Genomic DNA, 18690 nt, shown 5'->3' on the forward strand with positions numbered 1-18690 from the left:
CCTGTCCTCTTGTCCTTTCCTTTCTGCCATGTTTGTGATTAGAGCGTGGAGTCCCTGGTGTTGGCTTGTCTGCAGGATCTTATACCCAAGAGCTCTAGTAGATTGAAGTTTGGGAAATGGAATTTTGCCTATTAGTTGACTGTCTAGCTGTAAAAATAAATTAACTTTTATTTCATGAGCATTCCCACTGTCTTTTGTGGTGTGTGTGTGTGTAAGCTATTGTGGTATTTCTAACTGATACTGGTATGTGGTCTGGGAATGTAGTCATTGGCTCTACTCCAAGGTTCAGTGTGAATGGCACCTGGAGTCAGAAAGAATTGAGATACACCTCAGGTGTCTTTCTCGGACCCAGAGCCAGAGCGTTCGGTAAGGTCAGGGCAGGACACAGGTCTCTAGGCATTTGTTTAGTCCAGGTAGGAATACAGGCGTCTCAGCTAGTCCTTTGGGGAGCTAAGGAGATGGTGTGGGTGGCTGTGGTAGGAGAAGGGAAGTGTGAATCCACACAGTGCTGAGGAAGCTGAACTTGGAAGTGGCTGACATAACCAGGTCCTACGTTGGTTTCTAAGAGCATGCTTTTGCTGTTTTCTCTCCTGTGCTATCACACCTTCTCTGGCAGCCGTGGGCTTTGTGAGTGAAGACGAATACTTGGAGATCCAGGGCATCACCAGGGAGCAGTCCGGGGACTACGAGTGCAGCGCCTCCAACGACGTGGCCGCACCCGTGGTGCGGAGAGTGAAGGTCACCGTGAACTGTAAGTGGTGTTATGGAACCCTCACCCTGTGTGGATGGGAGGGGGGCTGCTGGCATGGCCATGACAAAGAGAAAGATACAGAGCCAACTCTTAGAGAGTGAATGGCATATGTGTGTTTTTAAAATATATTTTTATTGATTTCAGAGAGGGAGGGAGAGAGAAATAAAAATATCAATGATGAGAGCGAATCATTGATCGGCTGCCTCCTGTATGCTCTATACTTGGGATCAAGCCAGTAACCCGGGCATGTACCCTTGACCAGAATCAAACCTGGGACCCTTCAGTCTGCAGGCCGATACTCCATCCACTGAGCCAAACCAGCGAGGGTGAAATGTCATCTGTCTTCAGGGTTATGGCCATCAAATAAAAGCCAGCTAGTTGCTTGGGAGAGACGCTGCTTTTTCTGGTCCTGAAACCAAGGGGAAGTTTATCTTTAGGGTCCCCACAAATAGAGCACCTTGAAATGTAGTCAACCACTTGCAAACAGTGTTTCTGTATTAAGTAGAATGGCATGTTTGTTACACCTGTGCTTCCTAGTGCACTCCCCTGCAAGCTGTTGGAATTGTCAAGCGTTCTTAGGGAAAACTTCAAATGCAAGTAGGCCAACTATATAGGTCTGGCTGGGTCTGGTGGATGCGGGAATCATTTTAGAAGAACCTGGAAGAATGACTGATCCGTACACCCTTCGGGCAATTCTCTATGAATATTATTCTTGCAACTGTGCTTTTGATGGGAACTGAATAGTATGATGTTATATAGTCTGGCAAGAACCTGATTTGCAGAAATTCTATGAGGCTGATTAAAACTGCTGACTGCCAACCCAGGGACTGGAGGGTTGATGGGTTGGCATCATCCTGTGCAAGTTAAAAAGTTTAAACAGAAAACGGGCCTGCATGCACACCTGGTCATTCGCCTCCCTTCAGAAGGGGATAGCAGCATCCCACGCTAGGCAGCCCAAGGTTTTCCTTAGAACTACCGCGAATGATTTCATTCCCGCAGCACAATTTGTGTAGTGAATCTATCGGCTCAAGTGAGCGTGGTAGATCAGAGAGTGAAAAATACAGTCAGCGAGGGAGGCAGCGGCCTGGCTGGAGAATGCATTTTCAGATGCTACAGGGCGTCTTCTCTCTGCAGATCCACCGTACATCTCCGAAGCGAAGGGGACAGGCGTCCCCGTGGGACAGAAGGGGACCCTGCAGTGTGAAGCCTCGGCAGTCCCCTCGGCAGAATTCCAGTGGTACAAGGATGACAAAAGGTGAGGACCCCCTACCTGCACCCCCCCTCTCCCCTGCACCCAAAGATGGCATCTTCTCCAGGTTCCTGGTGCCAGGTGGTTGCAAGGGAAACCCTGTAAATTCCTCCCTGAACTCCTCCTGCCTAGAAGGGGAGGCAATATACAATCACGTCTCTTCCTGGTATTAATGCATTTCAGCTATGTTTCCAATATTGCCGTGCATTGGAGTAACCGGCCTGAAGGAAAACATTTCATAAGGAAGCAATACCTTACAGGAAGGGCTGCCAGGAGCATGGGAAGGCCTGTGGATTTCTCATAGGCCAAGAAAATAGTATGTTCCACCTGAAGCTCTTTCTAACACATTCCCGGGCTTGCATGAGGTGTTAGGAACGCTCTGGGGACCCTAGGGGTGGCTAAGAAGTTAGCTGGAGCTAGAGGTCTCGGTTCCGGTTCAGACGCTGTCAGGATTGCTTTACAGGAGTCCATGACCCTAGTTAGGCCTCCCTTTGTACCCAGGCTGTTGGCTCACTGTAGGAAAGAGAGAGGGCAGGGTTCCCTCCCCTCGCATTACTGTAGCCACCATCGGGACTTTTGTTGTGATTCGCTGGAGATGGTCATGGCGAGGAGCTAGCAAATGGCACATTAGCCCAGGGTCAGAGTCTCTCTCAGTCCACTGGGCAGCACAATCACTGCTGTGAAAATCTCCATTTTAAGACGGGAAGCAACAAATAACATGCAAGAACACTTTTCTAGAAATGGGGAGGGGATGATGCAAAAGAGTCCCCAGGTGTATGTGGGGCAGAGAAGGAAGAAGGCGTTTCAGAGGCTCAGAAGCTGAGAAAGAAAATACCCAAGAGAGTGATGGGAAGGAGGAGAGTGGTGTGAGCCACTCCAGGCCAGGAGGGATCCAGCTGTTGCCCACATGACGTAGAACCTCTTTGTGGGCTTGTGTGTCTTTCTTTTGGGCGTCAGCCACCAGTCACACACCAAAAGCTCTTCAGGTCTCTGAATCGACCCTTGGTTTTTGATTAGGACCAAGTCACTTAGTCATAAGATTCATTGTCTGATCATAATCCTTTCAAAGACACACAGTGTGTTTCCATTTTAAGTACAAAAGACTTCATTTCCAAAGTCTTTGTACTGGATTCATCTAGCCCATTTTCTAGATGGAAGAACAGAGGCAGAAAGAGGGAAACAATCTCATGAAGAGATAAGATAAGAAGAAATAGCCCTCTCTCCCTCTTTTCCCAAGAATTCAGAATCAAACAGAAGAGGGTGACCTTTTCCCTTTAAATAAACACAGTTGTCTTTCTTAGAAATGCGGCTTCACCTGTCCTCCCTCCCTTCCTTCCTCCCTCTTATTGAAGGATCTCCTATATCAGTGATGGCGAACCTTTTGAGCTCGGCGTGTTAGCATTTTGAAAAACCCTAACTTAACTCTGGTGCCGTGTCACATATAGAAATGTTTTGATATCTGCAACCATAGTAAAACAAAGACATATTTTTGATATTTATTTTATATATTTAAATGCCATTTAACAAAGAAAAAATGAGTTCGCATGTCACCTCTGACACGCGTGTCATAGGTTCGCCATCACTGTCCTATATGGATATCTAACATCAGAAAAACACAGCAGCTGTGGAGCTCAGGGTCAGCTCCGCGACCTTCCACTGTCTAGGTCTTCACCAAAATAAATCAGCTGCATCCTCTTTATCTATTTTTATGGAGGAAAAATACAATTAAAATGTATGGGAAAGCAGGGTCCTAAACTATGTGGAGGAGAATAGCACAGGCCACAGGCAGGAGTGGCCATGGTGAGGAAGGAGGGGGTGGGGGCTCAGCTGGCAGGAAGGCGGTGCTATTGGAGGGCTGGTCTCCACCAGGATTTTCCCAGAGGAGGAAGTCAGCCAGCATCACCGGGAGGGACTCAGAGGCCCGTGGCTCGGGCAACTTTGAGACTTTCTTCATCTGCGTTCTCATGGCAGCTTCTTTTCTCTCCTTTAACTAGTTCGGGTCGGTTTTCCACTTGCTGCTCATTTATTTATTTCCGGTGTTCTTCCATCGGATGAGTTGTCTGTCCTCCGGGCACCCAGTTTAACAAGAACATCTCTGCCTTCAAGGCCCTTGTCGCTGCCCATCCTCCCCACCCACGGAGGCTGGCAGGACTGGGAGGGCACATACATGACCTCTGCCCCGGGGAAGGTCAGCTCTAACCCAGCTCACATTTCCAGGGAGAGGAGTGGACTTCTGAGGCACATCAAGGGACTCTGTGTGATGGGGACAGCAGTTTTCTCAAATGTTAGGGTAAAAGTGTCCTTTTGAGTAGACGGAGCACCTGTCACTGCAGGCCATTGTGCGTGACATCCATCAGAGTGAGGGAAAATGGGGTGCTGTCATTACTAAGGGCCACCCATCCTCGGGGAGCTGAGCCAGGAACCAGCCTCCAGGTGCATTAAGAAACAAGCCTGGTAGCAGCGTGGCTGGGAAATGTGGGACCTCCCAGAAGCCGCAAAGTGGCGCAACCTGCTGCTGGCGCTGTTTTTAGCTAAAGACATCTCAGGGCTGTCAAGGAGGAACCTGCTTTGGGTCGGTGGCTCCCCACCACAGTGCTGACATCTAACTCACAGCCTGGGTATGAGCTGAAGCCTTCTTTGTCCCCAGCCCAGGAATGGCATCCAACAGGCAAAGAGGGTCCGTAAGCTAGAACAGTTCTCAGAAGCCTCCTGATGGGTGGGCCTCAGCACCTTCTTTGCACAGCACCCCCTAGAGCGGCAGTTCTCAACCTGTGGGTCGTGACCCCTTTGGGGGTCGAACGACTCTTTCACAGGGGTCGCCTAAGACCATTGGAAAACACATATATAATTACATATTGTTTTGTGATGAATCACTATGCTTTAATTATGTTCAATTTGTAACAATGAAATTGGGGGTCACCACAACATGAGGAACTGTATTAAAGGGTCACGGCATTAGGAAGGTTGAGAACCACTGCTCTAGAGGATCAGTATTGACATAGCAAGCTGGAACTGGTGTCTGGCTGCACAGCCGGACTCCTCATTCCATGGGGACAGTGCTCACATTTTAATGAAGTTCATGGGCTCAGGCCAGTTCACTGCCCCTAGAAAGAAAGGCTCCCCAGGGAGAACTGACAACATGAAAAGCAAGGCGAGTCCCTCCAGCTAACTCCCGACTCCCCGGGGGACAGATGCTGGGTGGGAACTGAAGCCAGACCCGGCTTCTCTGTGGTCACTGGTGCTGTGGGTCTGGCAGAGGAGAGGGGCATCCCGGGGTCCTACGGAGATAACACCTTCAGATAATGACAGAGCCGCTGCCCTCTGTGCCAGCCCTGCTGTGACCAGGGACAGGCGGGAGCTCTCCGTGCCCAACTCCATAGAAATAGATCAGATTGAATAACATTTTCCAGTTTACAACGCGCTTTCTCATCATTGTCTTGCTGCGCTCCACTTTCTATTTCCGCCAGAATATTGTCTTTCTCAGCGTGATGACTCTGATGCCAGCCATTTGCCCTAATTCATGTCCCCAGAGCCTGTTCCCAGATGTGTTCATCTTGACATTGTTTACTCTGCCCGCATCCTGCCCCAGCCAGACTCTCAACAGGCGCTGAAGTGTACGACCAGGTTCCCCGAGATCCTCCACGCAGAAGGATTTGTTCCCCCCATGAGTATTCATTTTCCCCAAAACACAGACTCAGCTTCTGGGCTGGGGAGACAGGTCATTTCAGGTAAAGGGACATGTTAGCTTAACGCCCATTCTCTGAAAAAGAACATTCCAGAATTTTTCAAAAGAAGAGGGTTGGTCTTGTGATATCTGTGTAGACACGCCATCTTAATAGGAATTGCTGCTAGCAACCCCTACAGTGGAAGATAGGGCCTCACCCTCTTCCTCTACCCAGTAATAGAATCCATGGCTCTCACAAGTGTGTCTGATTTCCTCACTAGCTACCTGTGGCACTTCTGTCATGGCCCCCACCACCAGCATGAGGGACTACCAGGGCGGGTTGTCCCAGAGACTGTCCTGGCTCTGTGGGGTCATATCCTCAGGCGTCTCTAATCCCTTCCAGACCAATTGCTAGGATACTCTGCACATCACCTCTCTCAGGCCTCCAGAGCCCACGGATTCAGAATGATCCCTGGTTCTTGTTTCCCATTCACAGCCCACAGTCAGGTATTATGTGTACAATGCCTCAGACTCTCAGGGGAAGAATTTATTGCCCAGGTGCTTGAAGAGCATTGTGGGTGTTTTGTTTGTTTGTTTTCTTCAAACCCCTCAGGTTGTCCTTCTCTTTGAAGTTTGAGTTGTTCATTTTCATAGTTGTCATCATCATCACCATTTCCATTATTGTCATCATCGACGTCAATTAAGTCCACACTTCTGAGCACGCGCTCCGTGAATGTCACACAGTTGGGACAGTGTGTATTTTGGAGGCACCTGCCTTCAGAGGTGTTAAGTGTCTTCACAGTGCCACATGGGTCTCCAGGCACCTACAGAAAATAAATAAATCACAGTCATTGTGCGTGAAGTTACTGTGTCATTGAGTGGGGAAGGTGGGCATAATGTCAGAAGGCGGGATGAGGTGATCACTAATTCCAGAGCCCACTTCCTGTGAGAAAAGTATGACCGTCTCTTTTCTCTTGTTTGTCTCTCTCTTTCATCTCAGGCTGGCTGAAGGAAAGAAGGGGGTGAAAGTGGAAAACAGACCCTTCCTCTCGAAGCTCATCTTCTTCAATGTCTCAGAACACGACTATGGGAACTACACATGCGTCGCCTCCAACAGGCTCGGCCACACCAATGCCAGCATCACACTTTTTGGTAAGATGAGCCCTGAGCTGGGCAGAAAGGAGGGGGTCCTGCAGAGCAGGAGGAGTTGGGAAGAGAGGCCCTGAGGGAAAGAAGAGAATCAGGAGTAGTGAGGCAGGGGTGAGGAAGGATGAGAGCGAGCGAGATGCCGGAAATAGGGAGAGTTTTAAAAAAAGAATGCTCATGTTTCTTTCTATAATGGGGAAAAATCCTGAGACAGGAGAAAAGGATTTGGTGATGCTGAGATGACATTGTTTTTCTCCTCTATGATATCTCTTAAACTGAGGATGGGGACTATGATTGGGTGGAACAGTGAAGAGCCCAGGGAGGAACATTTACTGTATCAATGCTTTGTTCACTGAATTCGTGTGAGATGGTAACCACTTCTGAAACTTTTTCTGGCCATTGGGACATGAGAGAAATGGAATTCTACGTATAGAAGTGGAATCGTGGGCCTGAATTGGGATCCTGAGTACTATTAGTTTCAGGGGGAGAATAAGCAGAGAATATGGGGATTTCCCTAGTTTCCATGTGTATCAACACGTATTGTCTGGCTGGATTAAGGAATATGTGTGCAAGGAAGCCGCCATCGTGACAGAGTGACATAGTCATTCATGCATCGATTCATTCAACAACGACTTAGCGAAGGGCTCATGGGTTCAGGGCAAATAGCTGGGCACTCGTTACGTATTGGCGATGCTATTGGTGCCAGATGGAAGCAGAGGAGGCCAATGAACCCGCCCCCCCTGTGGGGCCAGGGTCTCCTTCTGTGAGCAGAGCAGCTGCCCAGCGTGACCTGGAGGAGCATCTTCCAGGTCAGGCCCCTGGGGAGGTCTTCCTCCCCTCAGTAGTTACAGATTCTCCTTATGGGCCCCAGGGTTCATTTCTCCTTGCTTTGGGGGCAGTTCCCTCCAGACCTCACCAAGTTCAGGGAGCGCATTTTTTCCAATCTCTACCCCTTCAGTCTCCCATGCAAACACACACTCTCCAAGGGGATGAGGAGAGAAAGGTGAGGTAGTTAGCAGGTGATTGGCAAGAACGTAACTTCCTTTTGTTCAGAGAACTCCCAGATAATCCCATAGCTTCATGTACCTTGCCCGCATCCCCTGGCTCGGCCTCCTGCCCTCCATGCACAGTGTACCCAGCTTGCCCCTAATAGCCAGTGTGCGCCACCCATTGTCCTACCTCTGCTTCCAGATCACACTCGATCTTCCTTTTACCCAGCGCATGGCATGAAGCCCAGCTTTATCCAACAGGGCTGGGAAGGGTGAGGCCGCCCTCGATCCCAGAGCTGGTGCTGGGAATGGACGGCGGGCGCTGTGATGCGGGTGATTGATCTGTCTGACATCCCTCACGCAGGGAGAGTCATAATTGCCTCTCACGTTTGTCAGGCCTTTGTGGCTTTTTGGCAGGTGTCTGTCTGCATGAGCAGAAGGGCCAGGATTAGAAAGGAAGGCGCCCCTCCTCCCCTTGCTCTGCAAATCTCAGGCTCTCCCTGGCTCTCTCCACCCTCAGTGGTCCTTGTCCCCCAGTCTCCCTCCACCTCTGACCTCCCTCTTCTGATTTGGATGCATGAAATGGTTTTGCAATTGGCTTCATTGCTCCTACCTAATCCCCTGGCTTCTTCCCCTTAAGATGAGAACAGGAAGAAAAAGCAAACTTTAAAAGTGAAATAACTGTTATTTGTGACAAGAAGGGCAGTGGAGGATGTGTCCTGAATTTGCTCTTTTCAGCAGACCCCAGTGAGACAATTAAACCTCCGCCCCCACCCCTGTCCTGCCGTTGTTCTGTGGGCATTCACCCCGTGTGGCATTGGGGGCATGCTACAATTTCCAGCTTCCCGCAGCCCAGGGTTCTCTTTGAAGAACACATTGAAAATGGCAGCAGGTATTGACACACGTGCAGAAAATCTGGGGCAAGCACCGATGCATGGAGCACACACGGGTTGCTCTTCAATGCAAGAGGTCTCGGGGCCTTTACAGGCTAAACCCCGAGGGAGGAACGTCTGTAGCATCTTCCCCATTTAATCAAGCAGACGCCAGTATTTTAGTCTCTAAAGAGAGACGGTTTTTGGAGGAGCCCGCCACACAAATGCTGCAGGGGAGACACGGTTCCCTGGAAATCGGGACACTCATCCCTGAGCCAGGTGACTGTTTCCAGGCCCCTCGGGCAGCCCCTGCATCCCCCTAGCTCATTATCGAGGCCACCACCACCAAGGCCTTTGGAAAATATTACCCAATTAGGAGGGTTTCCATGTCATTTTCTATCCTTGGAAAACCCCCTCAGCTCACAGCCATCCAGCAAGTTCTAAGGCAGCCTTTACTTTGTGGGAATGCACAGACTTGGTGAGGAGGTTCACTCTTCCATAGCATCACAACAAGCCAGCGACATTACCACCTAAGCACACCCATCCACCCGACCCGAAGGTTGGAAAGTGAGGAAGGCTGGTGCTGGGAGAATCCCACCTTGGCCGGAATCTAGCCCAAATGGGGAGAGGGGTGGCCCTTCCTATCTGGGCCCAGAACCAATAGGGTTCTGAGCACCTGGCCCCTAAGACTGCAGGCATGGCAGGGACTCGGAGTCCTGCTCCCGTAATCCCGATTCACAGTGGCTCCTGGGGGACCTCCTTCCCGCCCTGGAGCCTTGGGAACAGAAATTTCTGGACTTGATTTTCCAAAGTGAAACAATGGGGTGGGGATGGGGGACAGAAATCTCATCTAGAAAAAAACACACAAAAAAAGTTGGTCCTTTGTTACCATATCCGTACCCAGCTCAGCACAAGCTAAGGGTGGACGCGTCTGCACTGGACAACGTGCCGGCCTCCAGCCCCCTCACTTCCCAGCCTTCACGTCCAAGTTTGGAAGCATAGAGCGCTCACGTATGTGTCCCCCACGCTGCATTGTGCCCCCCACCTTGGTTGTTGTGTCTTCCTTTATGTGCCCATTGCTCCAGAGATGTTTGTGAAAGGCAGTATACAAACTATATATGGCCAATATATAGCTACTGTATATAATATATGTGTTTGTTTTCATTTTTCTCTCCTGTATGTCCCTCACCCGATTTAGAACTAAATGAGCCCACAAGCTCAACTTTGTTGCAAGGTCAGTATCCCCCTTGCTTTATGGTTTCTCCCCCTCCCCCTCCCTGTCCCTGTCTCCCCCACGCCCTGCCCCTGCCCCTCTGTGTGTTACCTGAGGCTCCTCTGTGTCAAGTGGCTTAGAAGATGGCAGGGGAAGCTAAGGTGGTTACTGGGAGTTGGTGAAACCCTTGCCCACACTTCTCTAGAGGGGCTGGTGGGAGGAAAGTAAAAAAAAAAAAACATTATTAGCATCTTCAGGCCCAGAGACCCACAAGTTTGAGGGACTGAGTCAGGACCAACAGGAAGACAGCTGCGACCCACTGAGCAGTTTTCATAACTCGGGTCCTATTGATGGACGCTCAGCAAAGTGGCAAATACCAGGTACCGGAAGGTTCAGATATTCCCTAAAATGCATCACCTGGTTCCCATGGAGGTTCTTGGGAGCAGGGGAGGGGGGGGGGGGCATGGCACAACAGGCTTGCTGGTCAGCATGCAGTTGTCTGGAGTGGGAAGCCCTTGAGATCTAGTTCAAAGCCTGGCTTTTGGCAGTTCTGTGCTCTGGGACAAGTCACTGAACGTTGCTTAGACTCGGTTTCCTCTTCTACAAAAGGGAATTGACCTGCCTTATGTACCTTAGAGTTGTTCTGCCTTTCAACTGAGGGCGCGAAGTGAAAAGGCTTTGACAACTGGGCGGTGCATTTGAATCATCAAAGCTGAAAGGCAAGGGCATCTCTCAGTGTACCCTAGGGTTCATTAACTCATTTCTCCAGCCCTTCTCCCCAGCCCCCTTGCATCACCCTCCACTGAGAGCCCGTCCAGGTGTAAGACTCCAGTATCTCTTGCCTCTGTTTGCACAGTCCTTTGCACTCTCTCAAGGTCCACTAGCCTAGCGAGCATCATCTGACAGGGGTCCTCAAACTTTTTAAACGGGGGGCCAGTTCGCTGTCCCTCAGACCGTTGGAGGGCCGGACTATAGTTTAAAAAAAAAAAACTATGAACAAATTCCTATGCACAGTGCACATATCTTATTTTGAAGTAAAAAAACAAAACGGGAACAAATACAATATTTGCATTTGCATGTGGCCCGCGGGCCGTAGTTTGAGGACCCCTGATCTATGAGGACTGTGGCCAAGCCTTTGGGCAGAAGTGGGCGCGGTCTGAGTGGGAGAATGCAGCTGTGTGTGCTGCTGTCCCCTCCTGAGGGCACTGCCTACCACAAGATAGCCTGGCAGGAAGGCAGCTGTGGAGACAAGGAGGGGAATGGCTTTCTCACCCTGCAGCCCCACCCCTTGGCCTTTCTCATGCCCCACCCCTTGGCCTTTCTCATGCCCCCTCACCCACACCAGCCTGTGCGCCCATTCACATCCAGCTGTGCAATCATTGGAGGAGGACATTTGGCTTGGAGGGCTGGGGAAGAGGTGGGAGGAAATGGGAAAGTGACTGAGCAAGAAAAATACTTTTATCATGAAAAACTTGGCGGCTGCGTTATTCACCATAGCCATGCAGGGTGCCTTGGAGATGAACCACAAACGGGAGAATGGAATAGGGAGGGAACGTGAACTCGATGGAAACGTTCAGGTTTAACGTATGACTCAGCTTACATGTATTGCGCCTCTGTGAGAGGCACATGCGCAGATCTGACAGAGAGGGCATCAGACAGTACCTGGCATGGAGGGCCGAAGGGAAGCGTGAGACGGGAGCTAAGACGCTACTGCTCCAAGATGTGCTTTTAGAAGTGACTGAGCTCATTCTGATCACTTAGCTCTTCATCCTCAGCGGGAACGGGAGCTTTAAACCAGGTGGTGGTTGCTAGGGAGGTAGTGTTTGACGGAAGGTGCACTCAGCTGATGGAGGGAGCAGTGTCTACACCAAAGACAGGAACAAAGCCGACCAGAAGCAAGCACATCGCTACCAGACCGCTGAGCTAGGACCCGAGCAGGGACTCCATTGTCAGGCTGCACCTGCTGAGACAGAGCCGCCCTGCCTCGCTCCCGGCAGCTGTCTGTTGTGCACAGCTGTCTACGGTGCCTGGTGCAAGAAGGGTCTCTCTGCCTGTCTCCACCCTGACTCTTGGGATGCTCTCAACCCTCACGCTTCTCAGTGGAGGCAAAGCAAGGAGAAGGGCCAGACGGTGTAGAGTGTGGGCATCTGGAACATTCCAACATTCGGGTTAGTGTGGTTTTCAGGGTAACTGTTGGATGCTTTTGTACAACTAAGGAGTATTTTAGAGAAATATTGTATCTTGGGCATTTGCTTTCTTGTTTAATTTTAGAGAATGTTTATTAAAGTTTGGGGACAGTGAAACAAGAAAGGGCTGGGGCGATGAGCCTAGGCTGATGGAGAAGTGAGAAAAGAGAGGGGATCTTGGGGACAGGGTTAGGCGGTTTGCCGGGAATGAGTTGTCACTGACCATTGCTGCCCTGGTGGCAAGCCTCATGGGTCCCTCAGCGTTTAGGAGATGCATCCCTGTGGGGAAAGAAAGGGGAAAGGCTTGGGCGTGCAAGCATGCCACCTTGGGCTTTTTTCTCATTCATCTGTGTCTGCCCCCGACCCCTTCCTCCTCCTTTGCTAGTCTCTCACAGAACAGAGAACTACCTGTTTTCTCAGAGTATCGCGCCCCCCCCCCCCCCCCCAAGTTCTGCTCACTTTGTCTCAGGAATACCAAGCGAGATTTGAACAGGTGCCTGGATCTCACTGACAGGGAGCGTTGCTTTAAGGGACGTGCCGAGCTGTCTTGCCTCCCTCCTCTGGATAGACTAGAAAGATTCTCGTACAAGATTTCATCCCTCCTCAGCATTTTCTGCCACCCTTGAAATATTCCTCTGCCCCCCTTTTGCAAACACAACAGATGGCCTGTCACCCCCTCGTATTAATATTTGGCGGGGCCGGACTCCTGCCATGAGAAATACGTACTCGGGGACGCGCCGCCATCCCTCACTGAGCTGGCTGGCGGGCAGGAGAGCGGCCCACACTGCAGACTCAGCTGCTGGGTGGCTGTTCGTCTCCCATCACGGTCCTTTGTCTTTTATCTCCTAGGCATGGAGTCAGATCCGATGGTATCAGTGGGCTGGGAAAGGTGGGCTGATTAATGCCTGTGAGCCTCACCGTGACCGTCAAACCAACTTCTTAAGAGTGGGCACTAAAGCACATTGCATCCGGAGGGGGGAATTGCAATAGAGAGAAGATGGGTCCTCCCCTGCCGAGGATTACAGATGGTTCATGAGGCCCAGCCCTCCAGCAGTTAGCATTTCTTTCTTTTTTCTTTTTTCTTTGGTTTACCCTCACCCAAGGATATTTTTTCCATTCGTTCTTAGGGACAGTGGAAGAGAGAGGGAAAGACAGAAAGAAATATCTATATGAGAGAAACACATCGATTGGTTGCCTCCCGCAGGAGCCCTGGGCAGGGGAGGAGCCTGCAACCAAGGTACGTGCCCTTGACCGGAATCAAACCTAGGACCCTCTGGTCCTCAGGCCAATGCTCTATCCACTGAGCCAAACTGGCCAGTGCCAGCAGTTAGCGTTTCTATGGCACTTGTGTCTAAATACCAAAGGTGTAAAAACAAAGAATTCTTATCCTTTTTCTAGAAGGTTTTTCTATTCATCCTGACTGAAGCCAGCCTTCCCCTGCCCACGAGAATCAGATGGCAGCCCTGGGCTTACCTAGGTACCTGGGTTCAGGTATGAACATTGGCTTTGGTGCCAAAAAGATTATTTTGTGGGTTGACCAGAGACACTGGCTTAGAGGCTTGGGGGTGGGGTTCTTTTGTTTTTTTCAGCCCAGTTTTTCTATCTTTTAAATATTTGCTCCCATTTTACCTTGCCTGCCATTCATATAGTGACAGGAAAATCACACATTTAGTCAAGCTCTTAGTGAGGAAAACACAGGCCTGTTTTACTGCCCATAGGGGCTTCTCTTCTCAGTTCTGGGACCCTGGCTGGGGGTGTGGTGTGGGGCTGGGCCCCCTTGCTCCTCCAGGCGGCCTCCGCAGAGACCATCTCCCTCCGGATTTAGACAGCAGCCCACGTGGGTGCTGGCCCAGTCTGTTCCGCGCCTCTGCCCCTCCTACCAGTCTCAGTGCACTTTCTTCCTTCCTTCTCTAGTTGTAGGACTTCCATTCAGCCAGTTTCCGGCGGTTCTGGATGATTGTGGTTCTGTATTTTAGTTGTAATTTTGATGTGGTTGAGGGTGGTGGCGAGTACAGGCATTTACCTATGTGGCCGCCTTATTCAGGAAAGTCCTGCCCTTCGTACAAGTAGCCTGTGTTGGAGATTCGGGGGAGTAGCTGGGTAGGAACAATTCAGCTGAAGTTGTTTTCAGAACTTGATTGACGCTACAGAAAATCACTTCTGCAGAAACATGCTCTCAATTTTGTTCTTTTATTGAGCCTTCCAACAGGACAGATGACCAGGTAGAGCCCTTCCCTGCATCCTTACTCCAGAAACAGCACCTGTCACTTTATGGGCTCTGCACTTGCTCTGCTTGGGTTCTGGGGTGAAAGGCCTGTGACTGCTCTATCCCTCTAAGAACCTCTCTTCATACACCCTCCCTCCCTCCCATGACCCTCCTTCTGGGGACAGAGATGCAATTCAATGGAACCTGAATGAGACAATTCATGAACATAGTCCCTCCTTAACTCCTGGGCTGGCTCTTGCAGCCCAGCAGTCACCCCACGGATGGTCCTTGCTAAACACAGGCGCATGGCAGCAGCACGCCTGTCTTTTCTCGGCCACCCTGCTCTGCACAAGATCATCTCTGGATCACTCTTTGATCATAGCCCCCCCCCCCCCCACACCCCTTACATTTTATCAGAGTGGCTTCCCAGGGTTGCTAATGCCCACTTAGATCAAGAGGGATATGGTATCTCAGGTGCCTTTAAAGAATAGATCGAGAGCTTGAATGCAGAAGTATGCTTCCTGATTCTAGTCAAATGCTTTATTTTAGTTGAGGTCAAGTTATAGCTAAGTTGTCTTTCCTCCTGCATGGGAGATCTTTGCACAGAGAATGGCATCACTTCAATGCAAGAGATTTGAACATCATGTTCTCATTTTTTTCAGCTTTGCTAAGGGATAAATGACAAAACTGTAAGACATTTAAAGTGTACATTGTGGGGCGTTGATGTACAGATACATTGTGAAATGATTTTTCATCCTCTTTATATCCAAGGTGAACAACTGCAGAGGCCTCTAGCTAAAAATGGAGGTAGATGATTAGAGATTATCATCACTTCAGGCCACTCAAGACAGGTGATCAAAAGAAAATGCTCTGTGGATTGTTCTGAGAGCTTGAAGTTGAGGAAGAGGGGGTATTTGATGGTCTAGTCAGCAGAGAAGAGCTGGAGCCCCAGTGGTTCCATAGTCAGGTCCCAGCAAGTCCAGCAACATAGATGCAGGTCTTACAGCCTCAGGTTGGCCCAGAGAGATGAAGCCCTCTGGCCCCACTCGGTATAGTCTGACTCATCAGGAGAGGTCATGTAGCCAAGTTCTGGGCTCATCTGGCTCATGCAGTCTAGCCCAGCAGTGTTTCTAAGATGAATCCATGAATGCTGGTCAAACTTTTACATCTCAAACATAGCTTGGATACCTGTTAGTATGTTCAAATTGCTGTAGTATAATTCATTTGTGGGTGACAATTTTATACTTAAGCCCTACAGACTTCACCTAATTAAGGGATAGTAGGGTGGTCAAAGAAGGAAGTTGTTCTACAAAGAAGAATCTATTGGCTTGGAGCCTCAGGCTTGAAGATATACTCACGTCTCCTGCTAAGGCAAGGGGGAGGTGTTGGCACTCTGGGTCAACTGATCACTCTTTGGGTCAAAAACAGCAGCTGAATTTGGACATCATTCATATCTTTCCCCAACTCACCCATTATGGCAAGTGGCTTTCCAGCAAACCGGAGGGGAGCACATATGAGGGTTGGGCTGCGGCCAGGACAGCAAGAGGCAAAGGCAAGAGGGCTGAGAGTGCTGGCTCATCCTCCACACCCTCTGAGGGCCGAGAAGGTACCTCTGACTGCTTTCTACCTTAACAGTGGCTTGTTTTTTCATTTCTTTTAGAAGTGAAATCTACAGCCCTGACCCCTTGGAAAGGTTGGTATATTTATTTCCTAGGCAGCTACTGCCTTGGTGAGGATGGGATATGCCAAACTCTGCCTGCTCTCAAGGTGCCTTCTGTTCTGAGCTAACCGCAGGGAACAGCCCAGTGGGCCTCCACCCGGCCATGGGGCTGTCTCAATTCAGATTAACCCATCCCTGAGGACATGCCATTCTCCCTGGGTAGCGTCCTCTGGCAGAAGTCTAACTTCCCTGCTGGTAGCACTAACGAGCAGCTGTCAGGGCCCTGAATGTCTCCACATCTGGGTGCCCCTGTACCTGGCCTGCCTCTTTCCTTGCGCACTGTTGCTCTAATGCACCCATCTTCTTAGACCTTGCATGATGCCCTCTGCTTACCCCATTCTCTCCCTCTTTCTCTCGCGCTCTCTATCTTGCTCTGACTTAGAACTGGAAGGGAAGTGGTGGGAGAAAGAGGAAAGTGGAAGGAAGGGGGAAGGTCTGTGTGAGTCACTAGGCTAGGAATAAAATGGGTCTTGTTTGAGGCTTTCATTCTTGCCAGATGTTTCTGATGAATAATTGACACTCATTAGTTGTCCTGGATCCTGTCCTGATAGTCTCTTTAGGCCCCTGCAGCTCTCTAGCAAGACAGAGGCGATAAAGGCATCCAGCATGGAGTGGCGGTGTGACTGGATGACTAGCGGAGGACTCACAGGTGTGGCCCATGCCACCAGGTAGATGGGCAGAGCTGTCACCTGGCCACAAAGGCTCTGGGAGAGCCTTGCTCCAGGAGCGGACACAATGCCTAGACAAAAGGTCATGCCATAGCATTCTTCCACATGCTGGGCAGCAGGGGATGGCCTGTGTGGTCCCCACCTTAACCAGTGCCCGGATGGGGCTGGCCCAGGTGCTCCCTCCCCTCTACATTTCCCATGGAGGAGTGAGTCACGTGGAATAGCTGTGAGGGAGGGGGAAGGAAAACTGCATTTAGAGATAGAAGCAGAGGGACCTTGGCAGTCACTGGAGCTCTGAGGTTCAGTTTCCACCTGGAGTGCAGACAGCAGTCCTGAGCGTGCTTGCAGCTCTTGGGGCTGGGACCCCCCTAACTGCACACACTTGGCCTGATGTCCCACCCAGAGGTACACCTCCCTCAACCAAGGGGTTTGCAGTGACTTTTACTGGAAAAGAGGGAAACGGTGTTTGGAAGAGAAAATTGAGGTAAAGCAAAAGGCAGGACAAGAGTTTGTTTTGTTGTAGTTATTTCTTTTTTCTTCAAGTAGAATCTTAAGAGAAAGAAAAAAACAGAGAAAATATGGGCTTATCTACATGTATCACAATGTTCTGGCTCTTTTTTTCCTCCAACAAGCACTTATCAAATACCCGCCAAGGGCCTCATTAGACACAGAGGGGCTTTAAAAAGCTTGCAGCACAGAGGAGGGAATCAGAGAAGTATAACGCAGGGTGGTAGGCATTTCAATAGTGGGATGTATGTGGTGCTGTGGAAACAAACCACAGCAAGTCAAGGAAGGCTGCCTGGAGGAGGTGACTGGAGGCCAGAACAGGACCTGGAACAAGGTATGAGTTGAGTAAAAAGCATTTCAGGCACAGGGACAGGGGGTGTGAGGATGAGAAGGGAAAGGAACATGGTTGGTGGGTATATGCTCGTGTGTGCAGGTGACATGAGCTCATGTTGCACGGAGTTGGGGGAGACACTGAAAGACATCTGGCAGGAAGAACAGCTAAGGAGGCAGAAAAGCGAGCAGATTATGAAATGCAGAGCACTCTGCCAGGCAGATGGGAGCTTTGTGATGGCCGGAGGAATCTGGGAGATTTGTAGCGTGATCCGTTTGCAATGGTAGAGATGTGACCCTGGAATTATCATAAAGAATAAGCCTGAGGGGTCAAGGCCTGAGTGGGAACCTTCATGGGAGGGCTGCTTGGCTGCCTAGGAGAGGATGTGTGGGAACCCCTGCCTGTCTCCTCCTCCTGTGCAGCTTTGTGCTGGAAAGAGGATGGGCTAGGGCAGTGGTCGGCAAACTGCAGCTCAGCTTGGCAAACCGCAGCTCACGAGCCACATGCGGCTCTTTGGCCCCTTGAGTATGGCTCTTCCACAAAATACCACATGCGGGTGCGCATGTACAGTGCGATTGAAACTTCATGGCCCATGTGCAGAAGTAAGTATTTTGTGGAAGAGCCATACTCAAGGGGCCAAAGAGCCTCATGTGGCTCGTGAGCTGTGGTTTGCCAACCATGGGTTAGGGAGAGGGGATAATGTGTGGATGGGGTGAAGGCAGACTGCGTGAGGCTCCCCACAGTGAGAGACAGCCCCTGTGGGTCAGGGACAGGAAACGGGAGCACCAGCGAGTTCCCTGGAGCTTGTCCAGGGTAACAGTGCACCAAGAGGAGGCTATGGGTACTTGACAGCCTTTTCCTGCTTCTATGGGAAGAGTTTTCTGACACAACAGGTCGAGACCCCTCCTGATGGGCTCTCTGTGGTGCCACCCAGCAGGCCCACAGAGGGACTCTCAGGCCCTTGGCAATGGGACTGAGCACAGAGTCCCAGAGGAGCACCTGCAGACCGCCCTGCCAGGCGAGGTGCCCAGGGGCGGGGGGGCACCAGTCACAACAGCCTCCCCTGCGTGCTGCAGAGTCCCTCACCCACAAACAAGCCTTCCTTTCATGGTAAGGAATGAGCCAGGCCCTACTGGGCTGCGTGCCTGGCCTGTGGCATCTCCCCTGGTGGGGGGCCTGCAAGGAGGG

At 50.6% G+C, this 18690-nt stretch overlaps 2 protein-coding genes across 5 annotated transcripts in view; one reads left to right on the top strand and one right to left on the bottom strand.

Moving 5' to 3' along the window:
• The window catches only part of NTM (neurotrimin), an 857156-nt gene that overhangs the window by 834515 nt on the left and 3951 nt on the right, over positions 1-18690 (top strand). Inside the window, exons 5-9 of one of the 4 annotated variants that reach the window (XM_081113620.1) lie at positions 617-751; positions 1886-2006; positions 6665-6816; positions 9870-9905; positions 15937-15969. In XM_081113620.1, coding sequence (XP_080969746.1) covers positions 617-751; positions 1886-2006; positions 6665-6816; positions 9870-9905; positions 15937-15969 — 477 coding nt within the window. The remainder of the gene's footprint in view (positions 1-616; positions 752-1885; positions 2007-6664; positions 6817-9869; positions 9906-15936; positions 15970-18690) is intronic. The other 3 variants (XM_081113622.1, XM_081113621.1, XM_081113623.1) reach the window with 3 other exon arrangements.
• Positions 6198-18690, bottom strand: part of OPCML (opioid binding protein/cell adhesion molecule like) — a 931887-nt gene continuing 919394 nt past the window's right edge. The window contains exon 8 of the mRNA XM_081113619.1: positions 6198-6488. Coding sequence (XP_080969745.1) covers positions 6451-6488 — 38 coding nt within the window. The 3' untranslated portion in view covers positions 6198-6450. The remainder of the gene's footprint in view (positions 6489-18690) is intronic.

This window comes from Myotis nattereri (genome assembly GCF_964212035.1).
Source record: "Myotis nattereri genome assembly, chromosome: 19".
NCBI classification, from domain to species: domain Eukaryota; kingdom Metazoa; phylum Chordata; class Mammalia; order Chiroptera; family Vespertilionidae; genus Myotis; species Myotis nattereri.